The sequence below is a fragment of the Corvus brachyrhynchos genome, unplaced genomic scaffold, assembly GCF_000691975.1.
Source record: "Corvus brachyrhynchos isolate BGI_N302 unplaced genomic scaffold, ASM69197v1 scaffold50, whole genome shotgun sequence".
Taxonomy (NCBI): Eukaryota; Metazoa; Chordata; class Aves; order Passeriformes; family Corvidae; genus Corvus; species Corvus brachyrhynchos.
In genome coordinates, this window is record NW_008235964.1 from 1,106,180 (window position 1) to 1,127,089 (window position 20,910).

The 20,910-nt window shown below is 37.0% G+C and overlaps 1 protein-coding gene across 1 annotated transcript in view; it reads left to right on the forward strand.

Annotated features, from left to right (window-relative positions):
- The window catches only part of PCLO (piccolo presynaptic cytomatrix protein), a 321,975-nt gene that overhangs the window by 14,448 nt on the left and 286,617 nt on the right, over positions 1–20,910 (forward strand). The window contains exon 3 of the mRNA XM_017727961.1: positions 4,143–5,537. Within this exon, the coding sequence (XP_017583450.1) occupies positions 4,143–5,537 (1,395 nt within the window). The remainder of the gene's footprint in view (positions 1–4,142; positions 5,538–20,910) is intronic.

A 20,910-nucleotide genomic window follows, 5' to 3' on the forward strand; every position in this document is an offset into this window, starting at 1 on the left:
GAAACTGATTTTGTCGATAAAGCTTTGGAGCTGAGCAATTAACAGCAAAGTCCACTTACATATCTGTGGTAATGCAAAGGCTTTATAAATCTTTACATTTATATTAATATTTTTATGTGTATCTTTAAGTTTCTTTTTATAGCAGCAAATGACTGGTCTAAATGAGAATGAGACCTGTTCCCTTAGAGTGCAGCTCTGCTCTGCAAAAGGACTGTTAAAATGGCTTCTGAAAGCCACATTCATATTGTTTGCCAGTAATTTTTATATGAAATATGTTCAATCTGCAAGTCAAAATTTATTTCTCATGTACATCTGGAATCATAGAATCAACATAGATTCTCTTCCTCCCTGAAGTCATCTGCAGGGATAGAAATTAAGCATGCCCAGGCAATGTGCTTGCTGACAACTTTCCTATTGCTTTTGATGGGTTTGTGTTGTTAGAACAAATCTGAACCCTTTTTGAAGAAAGGAATAGACACTGGATTGCCTTCAATTGTGTTGGCTCTGTTTAGGATAGAGAGCAGGACTGAACTGAAGTTCTTATTTGTTATTGGTGTCAGCTGTTAGCTTGACTTTCTTTATGCATTCATCATCTATCTACTGTTATAATTTTCTTCAAAGTAATTCTCCATGGATGTTGTTAGTAAAATACTGAATAAATTCATTTAGTGCTTCAAACTAGAAGAGTTGATGCTACGGTTGATGAATACATAAAATAAATTTTAATTACTTCTTTGTTGTTCTGAGGGCACATAGTTTCTACAGCAGTTAGAAAACAAAGTAGCAATTTTTTTTGTTGAGGAGTTGAAATCTGAACAAAATTGCTACATGAAATCTGTCAAATTTATGGTCCTAGTTATGGCACTTAATGGCATGGGTCTCAGAATGAAGAAAATCTTACCGATTTCTTCTAGAAATAAGACCCAGCTCCCACCCCTATATACTGGTTAAAAACAGACAGCTTGGGTTTCTCAGCATCAAAGAGGAATCTCCTTCACAGACAGGAACTTCTAAAGCTCCCAAGTTCCTCTGGAAACTTTTGCTTTTTAATCCTACATAAAGGTATTAGAAATGTGGAGAAAGAAACTAGGAAGTCACAGAACTGTTGCCCAGGAACACCTTTAAGGATAGAGAAAAAACTGTATTTTTTGGTATCTACAGCAGCAGCAAGTTTTACTTCATCTGTAATAATGTGTAAGAGCATCTGTATTAAATGGAAGCCTGCTCCTGTTAAAATTTATGAAAAATCTCTGTAATTCCAGTAGAACAAACAGGCAAGTGTTTGATAGAAAACTATATCACATAGCACATTTCATTTTGAACTCCTGCTGTTCCAACAACAGGACTATAGTTTGTGCAGTTTTGTATTTCTTTGAAGATGTGTGTAACCTATAATGACTTGATGGTTTTGGCACTTAATTCCTCTCACTAAAATGCATGGGAGGAATTCTATGTTTAAACCAGAAAGATTTAAAAAATAATACAGGTTAGTGAAACTTCCTACATTTTCCATTTTGAAGTTCAGCTGAAGGAGTAGCAAATTCAGTTTTAGTTTTGGAGGCTTCAGTTTCATACCAAGAATGCACATATATGTGTATATGTATATAAATTTTTTTTTAATAAGGAAAAATTAATGGTTGAGGGTTAAGGTTTTCTCTTCTGCACAAGGTTGTTCTGAAATCTGTAGCATAGAATTAATGTTTGTTTGGACTCCAAGTAGGCAGTGGAATCAGACTGGACCAGCTGCAGGTTGAAGACAACCTTAAATGCTTATAAATGTAATTGGAATCTGCACGACTTAAATGTAAGAATTATTCAAACTATTCATTTTTTAGCCCCATCAGCCCTACAGCTACTTCATTTGAGGCTTTAAAGGTGGTGTAGTGACTTTAATTTAGATTTCCTGGAAGCTGGATGACAGACAACAGGTAGGCACCTTTTATTGCCGTGGTGTCAAAAAGAAGCAGAAGCAGTGAATCCCTGTGGAAAGTGCATTTTTCAAATATCTGTAAAAATTCTGTGGATAGAGGAAAAAGCCATTCCTTACTAAGGTCCATTAGAAAGCTCCTCACAGGATCTTGTCTTTCTCCACTGTAGAGTGGAGCCTACCTCCCGAACATAAGAAATCTTAGTTTCTTTGCCAAGCCAGACCACTGTGACAGCTTGGTCTTTGATTACACTTAAACCCTATAAAAACCTTAAGGATTCATCCAGAAATGGTATTAGTATGTATCTTAATTAAATTATGTTACTAATATCTAAAATCAGGTAAGGGAAGTGATCACTAATCAAACAAAATGGGAGTTAAGCTAAATGTAATCCTTGCTCAAATCCTCTGTACAGGTCTGAAATTAATTCCTTTCATAATTCAAAGCAGAGCTTAAATATGTGTTCCAGGTTTTTTTCAGTTGTTTTCACTTTTTAACAGTCATTTGCTATATGGTTTGCAAATAGATCAGAGAACTGTTTAAACAATCTAAAAAAAATTGCACTGAAAATGGAAGGTAAGAGCAGCCTTATTACGAATGGTAACTTTACAGCTGAGGCCAAAATTTGGCATCGCCATGTGGAGCTGTTAGTAATAGTGAATTTATATACCAGAGTGTGTTTTTAAACCATGTTTATCAGAATAATTGAATTAACTGTGTTTTAGGGGGCTGCATCCAACTCTTAATTTTTGCTGCTGCAAAAATCCAAGGCTGGCAAGGCGCACCAAAGTAATGAATTCATTGCCTCATTCCATGACATCAGAGCTCTTTCCTTCCAGTGAGCTCCAATATTACACAGACAAAATCTTTCTTTGCATGTAGTGCCTCTATTTGTTCCATGGTGTGTGGTAGAGATTTCTTAGCATCACAGAATCATTTATGTTGTAAAAGATATTGAAGATCATTGAGACTTGAGTGAGGAACAGCATCCAGGAATCTTCACCCTTAAGGGAAAAGAGACTTATGTTGAGTGTTTTCCTACCTGCAGTTCCCTCTGTTGCAGTGGTGCGTGCAAATGCTGTAGCTGGTACCCTGCATTTCACACACAGACTAAAGAATAGGAGAAGAGCTACAGGTGACCTGCTTAAATATCTGCTTGCAGGTGCAGGCCCATGGGACTCTGTACCCTATTGAATGGCATTTTTGCTGCCTATAATGTTTCTGCTAGTGATAGAAAGTGTGGAAGGTAGCACGTGACCACATGTTTTAGGCAGTTTGATCCTTTCTCAGATGGGGAAGCTGGGCTTTTCTGTCTTACCAGAAATATGATTTCCCTCTAATGTAATACTGCTTGGAATGACAAAAAATGTTTTGAAGTTGTGAGGTACTGTAATTGATGAGAAGCATGGGTGAATACATTATTTGCCTTACTCCTTCTCCTCTGTGTGCAAAGAGGGGCCCATTGTATAGAGAGGTATAGTAATTACCCTAGAAACTTCTAATAACAGAGGGGTTTTGGGAAACCTAATTATGGCTCTTGAAATACCATCAGGGCTCAGGCAAAGCTCCTCACTGATTTTGGATGAAGACTTGCCCTCTGAAATTGGTGGTAAAGCATAAGTCTGTTATTATAAACATAAATGTAAACATAATGCCAGTTTACACCTCTGTGCCCAATTCATTGGATACATATGTACTGCCAATACCTGTGCTCTGTAATTTAAACCATTACCAAAAGCATAAGCTGTGTGAAGAGCTTGATAGATGTATGCTTAAAGATAATTATGCATTTACTGTGTTTTAATTCTGATTATTGTTTTCTGTCAGCAGACTTGATGTGTTAAACTATTTTAGCAGTATTTGTCATTATTCTGGCAAATCATTGCTGTAAATGAATCACTGCTAGGTCCCATGAAATTCCAATGCATTTTTTTCATTCTGTTGGGTTTTCATCCTTCAATATTCAGCTGTGTGTAAACTGAATGTGAAACCATTAGAATCATGGGTTCAGTGATAGCTTGACTCACAGCAACGTGGAGAAGAATGAAAATAATCAGCTGTGCATGTTAATTGCAAAACATTATTAGTGATATTTCTCCCTTTTTACACAGAAGTTTCAAATATTGCAGCAAGTCCTATATTAGAATAACTTACTATTATGTTTTCTTTATTAACTTTGTCTTATCTTAATTATAATGCCTTTATTTTTTTCAGATCAGTGAATGGCTCTGTTTAAACTGCCAGATGCAAAGAGCATTAGGAGGTGACCTAGCAGCAGGTCATGGTCCTGGGCCACAGCCACCTGCACCCAAACAGAAGACACCCATTCCACCTTCAACAGCTAAACCAGCTGCCCAGCCACAGCCTGTTCAAAAGAAAGATATTACTTCAAAACCTGATCCTTCACAGTTAGCAGATCCAAAAAGACCTCCGCCACAAAAAAAGCAAACCCCCTTGCCTGGGTCTCCCCCTGTAAAATCAAAACAACCCCGTGCAGAGCCCACTGAGATCTCCCAACAAACCAGAGATGCCACTCCAAAATCTGATCAGGTCAAGCCGACACAGGCTGAAGATAAGCAAAAACAGCCCAGTGTACAGAAGCCTACAGCAGACACTGTATCTACCTCTGCAGCTCTAGAGCAGAAACAGGATTTGGCAGGTCCCAGACCACCAACTCAGCAGAAAGTGACAGACTCCCCAAAGCCTGAGCTAGCAAAGCCGTCGCAGGACACACATCCAGCCGGGGATAAACCAGATTCCAAACCTGTTCCACAAGTGTCTCGGCAGAAGTCAGATCCCAAGATTGCGTCTCAGCCTGGGGCTAGACCAGATGCTAAAGCTCAAAAGCCTGTTGAGCCAACACAAACAAAAGATGATCCTAAAAAGTTACCAACAAAACCAGCCCCAAAGCCTGATACAAAAGCAGCTCCCAAGGGCCCACAAGCAGGGGCAGGACCCAAGCCAGGGCCAGCACAGCCGGCACCTCAGCCGCAGCCACCTCAGAAAACTCCGGAGCAGTCGAGGCGTTTCAGCCTTAATCTGGGAGGCATCACTGATGCCCCTAAGCCTCAGCCTACAACGCCACAAGAAACAGTTACTGGGAAACTCTTTGGATTTGGAGCTTCATTCTTCAGCCAGGCCTCAAATTTAATTTCCACAGCGGGTCAGCCAGGGTCTCAGACATCAGGCGCCCCTCCTGCAGCAAAGCAGCCCCAGCCTCCACCACAGCCTCCTGCCCCTCAAACAGCCCCCAAAGAGACTGGTCAGGCTCAGCCTCCTCCAAAAGTTGTTCCTGTAAAGAAAGAAGCCAAGCCTCTTACAACTGAAAAATCAGAGCCATCAAAAGTGGATAGTGTTTTAACTAAAGGATCTGATTTAGAAAAGAAACCTGGTTTGGCTAAAGATAGCAAGCCTCAGGCTGCTGAAGCTAAGAAACCTGATGGGCTGTTGGAACCAGACAAAGCCAGCCAGCCTGAAATGTCTTGTCCCCTTTGTAAAACTGGACTAAATATTGGTTCTAAGGATCCCCCCAACTTTAATACCTGTACCGAGTGCAAGAAAGTTGTGTGCAATCTCTGTGGATTTAACCCAATGCCGCACATAGCTGAGGTAAGGCGACGGAGTCTGTGTTTACCCTGTATTCCTACCTACAGGCTCCCTGTGCTGTGGAGACATAAATACCTGGGTTTTAGCTATTGAATTGTTAAGAAATTTTCTTGAGCATTTCATCATCTGAGGTCTTTTAAAATTAAGGATCTGTGTTGTATGAAGATACATTTCAGAGACCCACTTGTCAGATAGTACTTCTGATGAATTTTTGGCATATGAGGAGGTCTGGTATAGGTGGTTGCTAGGGCTTTGAGACATAAGCAGATATGGTTATCAACTCCTATGAAATTGGTGCTGCTATGACACAGCAAACTACTGTACTTTCAGTCTAAGCTTCTTTTTGATATACTTCTGTGTTGTCTGCTAACATGTACTTGTTTAATCAGTGCCTCTGATTCAAAAAACTATTGAATGAAGGAATGTGTTAATTCTTAGTTGTTGCCCTTCCCTCCTGTTTAGTATATCCCCAAATTTATTCCATTCATCTTATTCTGGCTCTGGAGTCTTTGCATATGCTGATGCTCTCATTAGGAAGGTTGAAGTTTGAGTGATACCTGTGTGGTGAAAGATGTAATTTTTTGGCAAGAACAATGAAAGGCTCATAAAGTTACTTCATTCATTAAAGACTGTCACTTTGAAAGTGCTTTTTTCTGTGATTGCCTGAGACAGCTACTTATATTTAAAAGAATTACACGACTTATTTTCAACAGTTTCCTCACATTGCATGTTTTTACCCACTTCTTTTCTCCATGTAATTTCTTTTTGACAGGGGATTGGAAACTTTATACTAGCTTAATTGAAAGGTGGAGGCACATCTTATTTGCCCTATGAATTTGGCAGATTTAATTCAACAGAAGCAGACCACTTAAAAATACTTGTGAGCAGTTGAAATGCTTAAGTTGGTCTGTGCAGCACATGAAGACTGTGGTTGTCAATGCTCTGCCTTTAAAATCTGAATGAATAAATGACAAATGACTGCCAGGGTTAAAGGATATCACATCTCTGCCTTAAGGTGAGAATAAATGTGGGAAGAAATAGCACACTGCAGGGAACATACTGCTTATGTTGTTTGCACATGCTCTTTGCTATGGATTATTTTCTGGAATATACTGTTATTTGAGAGGTCTTTGTCCTACTATAATAAGCACATTTTATTCAATTCATGAATGTGTTGTCTAATGCATTTGGTCACTTAGGTCAGAAAGAAAGGCCTGAAAATGCAGGAAGATTGATCAGTGATTGAAAATTGATTTTTAACATTGTTTATGCACTGAATACCATCAAACACACACAATGCTTCATCATTGCCCAACTGTGTGTAAGCACACACACACTTTTGTGGGTTTAAATGTGAAAAATGCATATGGCTTTTTTCAGATGCACACTAGTATGCATACACAGAGTACCATGGAAACAAGATGTGTGAGTTCTGGTGAAATGCTGCTCAAATGACAACTACATAAGTCCTGGTGCATGACTTGCCTTCTTAGAGTTGACTTAGTTGTGATGGTGTGAGCCTGCCTTGTGGTGTGCAGACAAGTTTCCTGGAATTCTTCTGGTTAGGATGAGAAGGCTGGTACTCAGTTTCTGTTTTTCCATCACTGTTTTTGTTAGAAGATTCTCTTTTTCTGTTCTTTAGAATATGCAGAGCTTGAAATATGATTGATTTTCCTAATCTGACTTCCTCATGCCTTTCTTTGTTTCTCTTTTGGTTCCTGCTTGCATTTTCTTCTTCCTTGTACTACACATTTCCACCTTTGTCCACACTTTCTGCCTTGCCTTCTTTTTTCCAATCAGTTTTGCTAAGAAGTGTCAACTTACTTTTCCGTCACAACAGGAGGTGGTTTAGTTGGCTGAAGGCATCCTGACTTTTCTTTGCATAAAGATTGGACAGACAGAACATCTCCCAACTGAGCTGTGTAAATAATGTATTTATGCTCAGATAGCAATTCTTTCCCTGGATGCACAGTATGTAGTATATTGCTTTTACATGACAGAAACATGATGGTGAGAAAATAGTTTATGCTCACTTGCATACTCTTTTTGTCCACCAAGTTCTTCTAATGTGTTCAGTACCATATTGGAGGTTTTATTTACTTGTCTCTTTCTTTGGGGGTTAGGAAGGAGAAATAGAAATGCTTTTTAAAATTGGTCTTTCTGGTGGTTTTCTACCTAATTCTTTTATTTCTATACTGTGTAATCAGATAAAAAATAAAATTCCAGAAGCTACATGCCTTCTTGGCCCCAGAAGTGATTTTGGATGAACAAACATAATGCATCTTAAACATAATTTTAGTTTTTCTTTGGGCCTGCAGATGTATCACAGTTATTCTGACAGTTGCTTCTGTGTCATCTACAAGTTGTTTCCTCAGTAATGGCTGAAAATGAGTGGAGTTCTATTGTCTGAGTGATGGCTAAACCCTTGTTGCCAACAAAGCTTATATTAGGCTACATGATAAGGATCAGTCCGATGGAACAGAGAAACCAGTGTTTCACTCTCAAATGGAGAGGAGAATCTAACCCCTGTGGGCACTTTTACCTTAAGATCTCTCAGCAGGGAGTTTTTTCCAGCCAACATGCTGCGGTACTGCAAGACATGGCTGAGAGTTCTTTTAAGGGAAGAAGGTGCTTTCTTACAGTGGCAGTTGTTTGTTCTTGTGTGTATGTGACAGAAATAACTTTCAAAAAGTCTTAGAGCTGCTGCAGTCAGTCCTCTGATAACCCCTCTACTGCAGAAAATAGAACTAGACTCTTACCTAGTCAAAATCAACAATATGCTATTTACTTCAGTGAAGTTGTTTTGATTTGTGCAGGCAGAGAATTAGGCTAGAATACTTTTTCTTAAAATGAGCTGACTGTTCTTTTTCTCCCTGATTTGTTGATACAACAGTCAAGCAGTTATTTACTTAAATGGTAATTTATCCATGATGCAAATAGCCACAAACGATTAAATAAATGACACTTGATACATTTCAGAGACCCACAGGACCATGGGAGCCCTAGTGCATTAGCAGGCTCCTTATTCTGCCATTTGCTCAATGGGGAGGAGAACTGTTTACCAGCTCCGTAATTAGCTTTCCAGCTCAGGTAGTTGGAGCAGCTCTATTTTTAGTAACAAAGCACAAGATCACAACTGCTGAAGCCAGAAATGAAATGTGTGGCAACGACCATTTTGTGCATTTAAAACCCAGTGAACTGTTCAGAATATTGAGCAGGAGCAGAGATGGTTGTCTATAATGTAATTAAGTACGTTGAGGTCAGGAATATAGAACCTGTGATCAATTAATGTAGTAATAAAACATTTAAAAAAAAAGATGATTTAAAAGCTAAACCAAGGAAAAATAAGATAATCCAGATTTTTAGATTCTATATGGGCAATAAGAAGGATAACATCTTTATAATAGAGTCACGTTATGAACAGAGAGAGCTGAAAATGTGAAGTGTGTATATGTGACCATGCTAATGGATTTAATCTAATAGAACTGCCAGGAGAACAACAGAAGCACTTTTTAGTCTACTGATAGCTATAAAATTACCTGGAAAGGTACGAGGAAGTAAAGAATGTTCCCTGTGTGAAATAAATTACTGGGGCTGCAGAAAGGAGAGAATTTTTAAATGATGGAGAAGGACAGGGGGGACTGGGAAAGACACATCGTATCTCTGACTTGCTAAGGATTTTTTGTTTGAAAAAGATGTAATCTGTTAGATATGTGATCAGAATAGATAATATAAACAATTTTAGAGTGATATTTCTTAATATGTTTATTACAGCACATATAGTCTGTATGAAATTGTTTTACATTGGTGGATACGATGGCAGGAGTCTATAAAGATTGATGGTTGCTGTCCCATCTATATTCTTATATATCTTTTTTTTTATAAATAAGTGTATAACTTTGTAAAAGAATTGACATGTTTTTCTGATAACTCATTTTTCCACTCCTACTTACTAGACCTAACTAAATAAATACTTTTTCCTTGTCCCCACATACTGTCACCAGAAGGCAAAGCAAAAATATAAATGATTTTTTTTTTAAGTAATCACAGTGCTATCATTAAACTCCATAGTGTAATCAGGTGAAAAATTGGTACCTTCCTCTCTAGTAGGAACTTCTAGATGTAGCAATAAATAGCATTTTGGAACTGATATAAGTCTCTCTGGAGATGAAGGGAGGGATTTTGTGGTGGCACAGTGTCATATACCTGGATACATCTTGGGTTTTCTACCTCCTCCCAAAATCCTGCATAACGGGTACTGGCACAGGTGAGTGAGCACCCAGTGTAAATAATTCTGCTAGTTTCTGTTTTTCCAAGACTTCACTGATATGTGAAATGGAGTGAGGCCCTGAGGAAGTGTGACCTGATATGCAAGCTTCAAAAGTAGGCTTTAAAAAATAATTTAAGCCCACCCCCCCAAACCTATACTAAGTGAATCGAACCCTGCTATTGAATGCCCAGATGTACTTTGGACTTCTTAAAACAAGTGTGCCGCAACATTATAAAGAATAATCCATCTATTACTCTAATGAAAATCCCTAAAATAGTGTACTGCATCATCGTGATGGTGACACCCATTGCCTGTCTTTAATTAATTAACAGCTCTGTACTGTCATGTGTTTCCTACTTGAAAAAGCTCAGACCACTCTGCAAACTGGCAGGTTTACCTCTTACAAGAAATTCCTCTCTGCTCTCTTGTGTTTGGTGATGAGTTGTTTTGGAAACAGATGGTGTCTGGGAAACACAGTGAAGAACAATTTGCATTAAAGATACAAAGGGAAAAACAACCACTCCTTTCAGTTGCATAATTTATCTTCTCTGTTTCTTCCCTCTCCCTTTAAAGATCCTTTTAAAATTTTGATTGTAAGAGAGTGAGTGCTATTACTGTTTAATAAACTAACTAAATAATATAGAACATAATAGGGTAGCACAACTTATGAACAACTAGCACTTAGGAAAATTCTTTCCATTAAATGATAATTCTTTATAATTGAGAAAATATTAAAACTACTGCTAACTATTATTTTGAAAGATAAAATCTGGCATTGAAAAACAGAGTGCATGTTAGATGATAAAAACCCCACTATATTTCTTGACAGTCAGAATGAAATTAATTTCACTCCAAATTAGGTATCCTACTTTTCTGTTTAAATTATTCAATCTGCATGATAGAAAAAAACATGAACATGGAAATATTTTTCATAACAGAATGACTCACGTCTTCTATTTTTCCTATAAAGCACATATATTGTGTATTTACAAAATAGAAGGGCTAGTGTGGAATGACTCTTTGATGGATGATTTAGTCAAAATTGAACACAGATAAATATTTTTTAAAAATTTAATGCCTGAATTCACTTTTTAAATAAGGTTGAAGGGCTTAAGCTTCATCAACAGAGTTAGATTTCCGGTATTCACATTTTAATATTCGTATTTAAATTCTTAAAGACAGACAGATACTTGTAAGCATATTAGGAGCTCGTGTCCTTCTATGATGCCTCAGCTAAACCTGTTCCAAAAAGCCCAGCTTTGACCTGATGATTTTACAGAGGCCTGAACTTCTGTCTTTTACACACGGCTTGAGCTGTTCCTTTTGAGCAGTGTCTAGCTTCTGTTTAAACCCCTGTGGAGTCCAGACATGGAGACCTCTTGTGGGATCTGATTTTGATGTGTCTTTGAGAATAGTTCCACCAGAGGCAGTATTTCTTGGCCTTAAGCATACCAGCTACAGTTGCTTTAATAAATAATAATAAAGCCTGCTCATGGTCAAATGTGATGTGGTGGTGGTTAGCCAAGTTTATTTCTTCTTCAACGATATTATATGCAAAATACAGATCTGCAGATAGATATGGAACTTCAGGACTCTTATCCTCAGCTCAGGCCGTGGTACAGCCAAGCTTCTTGTCTCCCAATTTCCTCCAAGACCCCACAAGTCTGCACTTAAGTTTCAGCAGAGTGAACAGCTGCATCCAGATAACCTATTCAGTAGATGTCCTGTGATGGTTTTGTTTGAATTCCTCATCACTGTAGAGGGAAATGAAAACATCCCTACTTTCTCACAACTTTCTCTGAACAGGTGTCTTGCAGTTCAGTAGGGCTCCTTGGTCCAGAGAAAATTATACACTAATGCAGTTTCATTTTTTGGCAGTCAGGTTTGATGGTTATTTCTGAACGTGGTCTTGGGACAGTATTTGAAAGCAAGGCATCTTAGATCTCCATGGTTATTAGTCAAGGCATTCATTACAAGACTGCATTCTTGTTAATTTTCCTTTTCAGTATTTATGACCATAAAATTAGGTTTTGTTTTTTTCCCCCTGAAATTAAATTCAAGGAGTGAAGATTGGTCCCATTGCTCAAAGTAATAGTGTGACCTTTGGAAGGACTATTACCATGATTAATTGCCTGCTATTTGTTTTCTTTATTCTACTCTCTAAAAGTTTCCAAATTACCTCTCTGAACAAAGAACTCCATTGAAACCAACAATGAGATACAGACATAAAGCCATGTAAGGCCAGATGGCTTTTATTAATGTTGGTAATGGCTACCGATGGTGTGAAATCCAAAGGGATGTCTATAGCAGCACTGCTGCTGGCACCCACAGCTCCTGTCTATCTGGCTATTCTTCATCCACGTGGAATTCATTTGCAATGAATTCTTTACTTATATACACTTATTCCATCTTAGATGCCTTTGCATTTTTGAAAGAGAAAATGCTTAGGCAAGCGATTAATGCAGAGCTCTTAGTGTTGATTTTTGTGTGTGGTTTATTTTTCTCCTGTGCAGATAGTTTATAGACTAATGTATTAGAGACAGTCAAGGTGGAGTCACAAATCTAAAACAGATTATCAGGAAAATTACTGACCTGGCCTTGAGCCAGGTGATTTTCTTCTCTGTTACTTCATTAGAAATTTGGTTGGTTTCCCATTATTGAATGAGGAAGAAGTCTTTTGAAACCTAAGCTGGTATTAATTGTTCGAATTTTTGCACTCAACTTTATAATAGTAATTTAAAGATAATTTATTTATTGAGATAAAGGTATTTCATGTTTTTCTCTTCCATTACAGAAAAATACATTTTTTTCATGTTTTATTGAGAAACAAAAATGCTTAATTTAGAGACTTTAAATATTGCTGTGAGTTTTAGTTAATTTCAATAAAAGACCCAGTCATCCACTTCCAGATTTTCATAAGCAAACAAACAAAATCTACTGTATGTAAAGTGCCTTTTTTTTTTTTTTTTTTTTTTTTTGAGAGGCACTGAATGAAGTAGAAGTGTAAAAAGTAGCTGTTGTGTGAAAGTGTCTTTTTTTTTTTTTTTTTTTTTTTGTGCCCAGGTAAGACATTACATTCTATCTGGTCACATTAATGATATGTGGAGACATTGTCATAACTTGTGCGACCATAAAAATATAAAACATTTAGCTTTTTATAAGAACCCTTACGTAGTTTTGGTGTTCCAAAAGATTCCCTATAGGGGGAGCTTCAAATGAATTTTTTTTTTTTTAATTTTCCAGGAATATGAAGAGCTGATGCTCTTCCAAGGAACAAATGCTATAAATAGCATTTTGAAAATGCTATTACAGCATTTTGAAAAATATCTGAGGATTTTATATATCTGAAACCAGGATATTTTTCCCTGCATATTTGTTACTCTGATCGACAGTAGTCGGACTGATAGATCGTGTAGTATTTAATAATAGTCTGAGAAGACAGTACGCTGTCAATTTAAACATTTGCATACATTTTGTGATCCCATTTCTTGAAGAACAAAGCTATTTATTTTAAAAATTTCATGTCATTTCTGCTGACCAAAAGCCGAATGTTGTCACACCACAACAGTATATTAGTAAAGAAAGGTCAACATTTCACACAAAGAAATTCTATAAAATCACTTGTTTTCCACTACTGTGGGGTGATTTTAAACTTAATGGTATAGCATGAGCATAGTCAAAGTAATTTTGCAACTAATTTTAACTGTTTGTAGGAAGTGCGACCAGCTGTAAAAATAAACCTTCAGATGTAAAGCTAGAGATGAAATGAGCAAGAGGGGGCACTTACCTGATTTCTATTTGTATTCTACACATTAATATTTCCCCCAGAGTAGTGGAAAGATTGTGTCATTTAAAGAGACGGTGGCCAGTAATTATTTTTAGTATTTCTGAAATGCAAATAGTTCAGTGGACCAGAATGAGAACAAGCCTGGCTTTAGATTTAATGTTATTTATCTAATAAATTGATTTCACCAGTATTACTAAGAGTAAGGATGGAGGCTGAGGGGAACCTAAGCCATTATATAGTAGTGGAAAGGCGATTAGATTCATGCCAGCAAGCTGCTGGAGATGCTGTCTAGCAGCATTTGAAATGGGAGGTCGCAGACTGATGTTGAAGAGGGGGATTAGCTGCTGCTGAACCATTCTGGCTGAATTTTGCACAAAATGCTGGTGAGTTGGGAGGGAAAGGGGGAAAATATATATTTTTGCATCACTAGGGGGAAAAAAAAAACGTAAGAGCCAGTAGGCTGTATCAGACCAGAACACTCACTGAGAAGAATGATGAGGTGTATTAGTTTTCCATCTGTGTTTTATAGGTTAATGAAATTACTCAGACAGTGAGGTAACTTAGGCTTCTAAGGACAAGGCTTGAAAGACCATCTGGTGGTCTTCTGTTTTTAGTGTTTCTAGGTTAGTAAATTTCTTTGTTGTTGTTGGGGTATTTTTTTCCTTTCTTTTTTTCCCTTAGCAAACAGCCTTCACATTGGAAATGGTCCAGCTGTCATGTATAGAGATTAGAAATTGAACATATAAAATCTTGTCCTTAAGTATACCATTCTAATGTGTGTAGTTACTTTTTTTGAGAAGATTTTGTGGTTACCTGAATAATTGTTCTAAAAACTCCAAATGTATTTGTAATAATTTTTTTTTTTTTTTGAGATTTCTGGCTATATTCCTGACATCCATAAGAAGTATATTGTTGTGATTTGTTTGGTTTTACAATAGCATTCTCATAATTGCACATATTTGCAAATACAGGAGTACACTGAAGATGTTGACATAACTCTGATCCTCATCAGTAGTTGTCAATACAAATACCTGAGGCTTTTTTTTGAAGTGTCACTTCTGTAATTGGTCTTAAGTTTTTGTATCTTCCCTTTTATATGAGAAGAAAAAATGTATTTCTTTCTGATTGCTGACAAACTCTTAGCTATTGTCTTCAGGATAATAGTTAGTAACTATATTTTTGTACATTTAGAGTGTGATATTAAGTCCTTTATTGTCTGAAAAAGCTGTCACATATGCCTGTTCCTATTCTTCACCCTCCCCCAAACCAACACACCGACTCTTAAATGTCTATATACATATTATTTCCCCACAGCAATTCATGAAACATTGAACTCTGATTTAGTACAAGAAAACCAACCTGGGCACATACCCAACTTCAGATGCTCTCTTCTTGCTTTTGAATTACAGTAGGAAAAAACTGGAATATTTGAAATACTTGTTATTTCTTAATTTTTTTGTACTGAAATATGCTCCAAATTGATGCTTGTTTGCTCAAAATTCAATTTGACACTAAAAATTGGCTAAAGCAGTAAAGTTTCAACGTATTTAACCTTCTGGCTCTTGTTTTTGGAGTTTCATAAGAGTTTCTGTATTTCTTTTAAAGTTGGAAGTGGACATTGGATTAAAGATTCAGCACTATCTCTAAAAGTATTTGTATTTTTGTAAAGTTTAATTCTAACTATAGAAAGGCAAGAATTCAGAATAAAACCAAACTGTGCTTAGATTTTTTCTTTTTAAAAGTGCAATGTATTTTCTACTTAATGTGACTTAAGGTTGATGTCACAGCATGACATTTGTAAGACTGAGAAATTGTAGGCTTTGTACTCATTACAGAACAAATTAAACAGGACTGCCTCTTTCATGGGCTTTGTATGTGCACCTTTGTGCTGACCTACAATGCACTTCTGTTTTTTCCTGACTCAGTCATAGCCAAGAACACTTGCACTGTGCTGTGCAGTGAATTTTTAAAGTCGTGTACCCAGTATAGCTGGGACTCAATTACACTGTTATCCCAGACCTCTAAAGAGGAAGAGCACTGCCATTTTTCTTCTATATCACCTATCAGCAGAAGGATCTCCTGATCAAAATATGATCTCTCATTTGATTTGGCATCTTTTTGATACTTTATCTGTGCTGCTTCTTCTCCAGACCTGTAAGAATTGTTTTAGTGCTCTGTCACCCTTCAAATGACAAATCTTGGCAATGTTTTTTCATGAGGTGCAATGAATGCACATTGTAGCTAAAGGAACTTAGGTTTGAATCCATAATGTTTTACAATTAGTTACAGACATAATTAGAGGCTTCAGTGAAATTCATACTCATCCCTCCCCTTCCTTTCTTCTGTATGCTATTGGTAACTGGAATCAAGAGAAGTTCAGCTTTAGTATGGTGAATCGGCCTGTTCCAGGTGTTGGTCTAAGGTATGACACACTTTCCCTGATGAGTTCCTTAAGCGCATTTGAGTTTGGTCCTTGATGTCTTTCCAGGATGAAATGAAGATATATTTGATGCTGTAAGGATCTGTATGTCTTTAGTACCTATAAAGGGCAAGGTGATGCTCATGGGATGTTCCAAGAGTTGAACTTTGAACCTGATCTGTATGTCTGGAACATTTATATTTGAATCAGTTCAGCTAAATGTTACATTCTACTTTCTCCTCCCCCTAAATCAACTTCCTTTCCATACATGCTGAAAGAGGTATTTTTATATTTGAAATTGTTATTTTCTTCTATTAACTATGGGTCTCCTTTGTCTTGTCATCTTTTACATTAAAGGTTTTCATTTTTTAAGTGTCTCTTTTTGCTCCAAGGCAGTGGAGGAGAAAAAAAATGCAGGTTTAATGAGGTAAATTCATTAGTTATTAACTGGTTTTCCAGCTTCAGAACTTCTGTTATTTCATCCTGAATCAGTATATGCATTTTTTAAAGTGTAAGGCCTTAAAAACACCCTGTAATTTACAGAGCTTTGAAGCATCTTGCAATGAAAATTTGTTTAGTAATGATCTATTTTCCGAACCTCTATGTGAAAACAGTTAATCCCTATGTTCCAATAGGATTTATGAGGTGTTTCATGCTCTTAAATAATGTTTCATTAGGATGACTTTTCCATATAGAATTAGTAATTCTCTACAAGCACACAATCTATATTTTTTGATCTAAACTTGTTATTCAAAAATAAGTAGTCATTTGCCTTTTAGATCCAGGGATATGACATCAGAAATGATGTGTTATCACTAGAATGAAAATCTACTAGAGCAGATATTATAAATTCATAATTAGTAGCAGTTATTGATATATTACAGTTATAATGGGAATCAGGGTGCATGGTTGTATCCAGCATGCAGGATACAACTTTCAGAGCACGTCAAGGAAAATTTACTCTGATTTTCTTTCTGAATCTGAAGCTATGATAGTGATTGCCTTTCTTGAATGGCTTTTTCCCCTCAGTTTGCTTTATTCCAATTGACACTTCTGTCCTTATGACTTGGATTAATTCTGTGTGCATTGCAGGGTATTAATATCCCTTTAAATTAGTTTCCTATTGCTTACATAGATTGTATAAAAAGTGGCCTCATAGTCTGTGAGGAATCATTGAACAGCATTTAATTTCTTCCAGGACTAAAGTATGTCTGTAGTAGAAAAGAGGAGAAGTCAAGGTGTCCTTGCAATGGTAATTCAGTTTCCTCTGCACAGGTTCCTCTCTTTATGCATTGGAATCTTCTTTACACAATTCAGGGAGAGAAATGCCGGTAGACTGACACTGTTTTGAGAAGGTCATACTTTGAATTTTTAAGTACCACATATGTACTTGCTGATAAAGTAGGGTCAGGTACTCGTTGGTGGAAACTAGTGATTCCCCTGGCACACCTTCTAAGAACTTTCACATTTTTGAATGTACCTTATGTGTACAGTTTCTGTTCACATAAAAATATTTATTTCTGCTGACAGGTCTCCTCTTCTTGGCACCACTTATTTCTTTGCATTTGACTTCAAATGTGTTGTACGAAATTTGTCTGAGAAGAGATACATCTTGAATTTTGTGTTTGAAACACTACTACTCCTATAGTATCATTCTCTTCTTTTCAACTTTTATTTTCAGCCATTTAAAGCAGTCATTTTGATTGCCTGTTTTCCACTTGATAGTGAAGTTAAAAGGGTGAACATCATATTTAACTACCAAAAAGTAAGATCCATTTTTTAAAACATTAAGAGAAATGAAAAAAAAAAGGCAAGTGGAAAGAAGGTGGTGGCAGAAAGATGATGATTTGCAAGTTAGTGCAATAAAAAATAATAAGTCCAGTTAACAAAAGTGTATTTCCTTGCAGTTATTTTCCTTATATCTCCTGAATGTACCAAACTAGAAGCCAGTGCTTCTGCATGGAAGAATATGGCAGACGGAATTATTTCTATGCAAGTATTAAAAAGAAGGGCTCTACATTTTCTGTGTCATAATTTAGTTTTGGGCTTCAGTCCCTATGCTGTCTATTCTTAGCATCATAAAACATAATGGAAGTATTTAGAGATTCAAATGCATAGATTCATGCTGTATATCACTTCCTTATGTATCTGCAGATGGTGTGTATATTTTTGCATATTGAATTTTATGGTGGTTAGAATACATTTGATGGGATAAATGTAGGGAAGTGCAAAGATTCATTGCAAGTGATTCATTCAAAGACTTACATGTATCTTTTGTAAGCTGCTTGGTTTCCAATGAAGACTCTGAACCATTATCTTACTTTATCACTACTTCTTTTTAACTTTGATGAAATTTTTTTTCTTGTTCAGTCAAAAAGGCTGGGAGTCTGATCTATTAAATGCTTGGATGCTTGATGTTGAAAGGTTTATCTATAGGTATGAGCAGAATAAAATCAAGTAAGACCTTTTAGTGCATAGAAACAGAATACAGGAGGTCCATTTTTCTAAGGTTTTTGATTGAGACCCCAGATGAGCACTGCAATGTAATGGCAAGTGAAAGCAGTGTATGTTTGAATTATGCATGACCTGCGAATATAAAGGCAGAAAGTTTGCAAACTTAGTCACAGGAATGGATTTCAATGATCAGTCACAAGTTGATCCATTCAATTAATCAGGATTTTTTCCCTGGGCTCAGTAGAGTTTAAAAGTCATGAAATTCCCAAACTCTGTTCTTGAGAACAGACTTTCTTCATAATATCCAGTTTTTAAAACTTCTTCCCACAGGAAGCTACTAAAAGGGAAAGATGAGTCTCTAAGTACAATATGGGGGGTACTCACTGGGAGAATTGTCTTAACTTTTGCAGTGGCCTTCATTCTTCATCATAGGTGGAAAATTTATGCAACCGACAGCTTGTAAACTAGACAGATGTGTTGAAGCTATTACGGACTGTGTATGAATGGAAAGGGAAGGCACAGCACAAGTTTCTTCTCCATTTGTTGTTTCATGAGAAGGAGATGTCCTTTGCCCATGCTGGTGTTCCACAGCATCTACTCTCATGACAAGCTGTCACTCAGCATAGTCCTATCGAGCTGTCTGAAGTAATGTGGAAGGTTAGATAAGGGAAGGAATTACAAGACAGTGATGTCTTTTAGAAGAAAGGAGTCTCAAAATTAATCAAACAGGTAACATAAATGTAATTTTCCTTGATTTATTTCTCAAGAGTTGTTGGAAATGACTCTGGTTTCAGAGAAACTGGCGCTGCTCAATCAGCATCATGTAGCACCTGTTCAAATCCATGGAAATCTATTTCTTGGTTTTAGCAGATAGTGTTGTCTGACAGGATGTGACTGAAATAAGTCAGCCTTAAGAACTAACAGAAGCAGAACTAAATACCAGTTTCAGTGCTTACTTTCTCTCTCTGGGGATATATTTTCTTAGTGGCATTTAGGATTTTAGAGCTTCATCTTCTAGACTGATTAGCTAAGTGAGAAACTTTGGCTCTCATTAGTAGTTATTTCCAGATATGTTCAAAGATATGGCACTAGAACCCTAAACATTACTTCACTAGGCTTAGAAGGATTTTCATGAAATTTCAGAAACTTACAGCTCAAGCATTAGTCTTGCAAGTAAAAAGCTTTCGCGAGAGTAATCTGATCTACTTCAGCATTCTGGTTATGGGTAGGGCACTGCTATGTCCCACTCCTTTGAAGGAGTGACTTATTCTATAAGGAGCTCAGTTTGCCTGATTGAACTTTTCAAAAAGAAGGAGAAAGCTTATTAAGAAAGTAGGTGACAAACTTAGTTCTTCCTGAGTAAAGACCATTATGATGAGTGAAATCTTTCAAGAAAGTGACTTATGTGGTACCATCACTTAAAGTGATGCATGCTCGTTTTTCATGGTACTGCTCTGTTTCTATGTGCATAGATGTAGAAGTTTTGAAAATATGTAATTGGTTTGTGATTAGAAACTTTGGTCACATCCCCATATTTGCTACAGTGAAATCCAGATGTATCCTGGGCAGTTCTAGATGATTGCTCTGTACTTTTAAAGTCTTGTCTCAGGCCTTTCTAAATGTGCAGTTCTTCTATTTGCAGAGAGGGGGAGTTGCTTTTTAAGACAACAGAGCATGTTTCATATAAGAAAATACATTAAATGTGTTTTTAGTCTGTGCATATTATTGCAAGGACAAGAAAAAGATTTGAATACTACACTTAAAGAGCACACTGAAGGCATAAATTTTGAAGTTGCACTTTGAAGAGCACCAGCAATCTATAGATTGCTGAATCTGAATATAGCAACAAGATGACCAAGAGTCTGAGTCAGTGCTAATACACATTTGTCATTTATGCTTCCAATTGTATTAGTGGTGATGCTACTGAATCCTTTGCTGTCAATACTGTTAGCAGCCAACATGACCAGTCTCTGTAAATAAGGGCGTTGAGGGTGGCAGCAAGACCTCATTGATGAGATGTGCACTGCAACAGCATTTGAACAGGGCAAGCAGAACAGGTGGCATGGGATGTTAGACAACTAACACAAACATTTAAATTGCAGACACAGAATGACTGAGGTTAGAAGGGACACTGGTAGGTTATCTAGTCCAACCTCCTGTTCAAAGTAGGGTCTACGAACCACACCAGGTTGCTCAGGACTTTGACATCTAGTTTTGAAAGCCTCCATGAAGAGAGGCTGCATAACATTTGTGGACAACCTGTTCCAATCCTTCAAAGTCCTTGTGGTGAAAAAAGTTCTCCATACACTTAGTTTAAACTTACGTCTGCAGTTTCTTGTCCTGTCACTGGGCATCACTTTTAAGCACCTGGCTCTGTCTTCTCCATGGTCTCCTCGTAAGTAAAGTAACCTTAGGTTTCAGTTAGTTTCCCAAAGCAGACATCTGC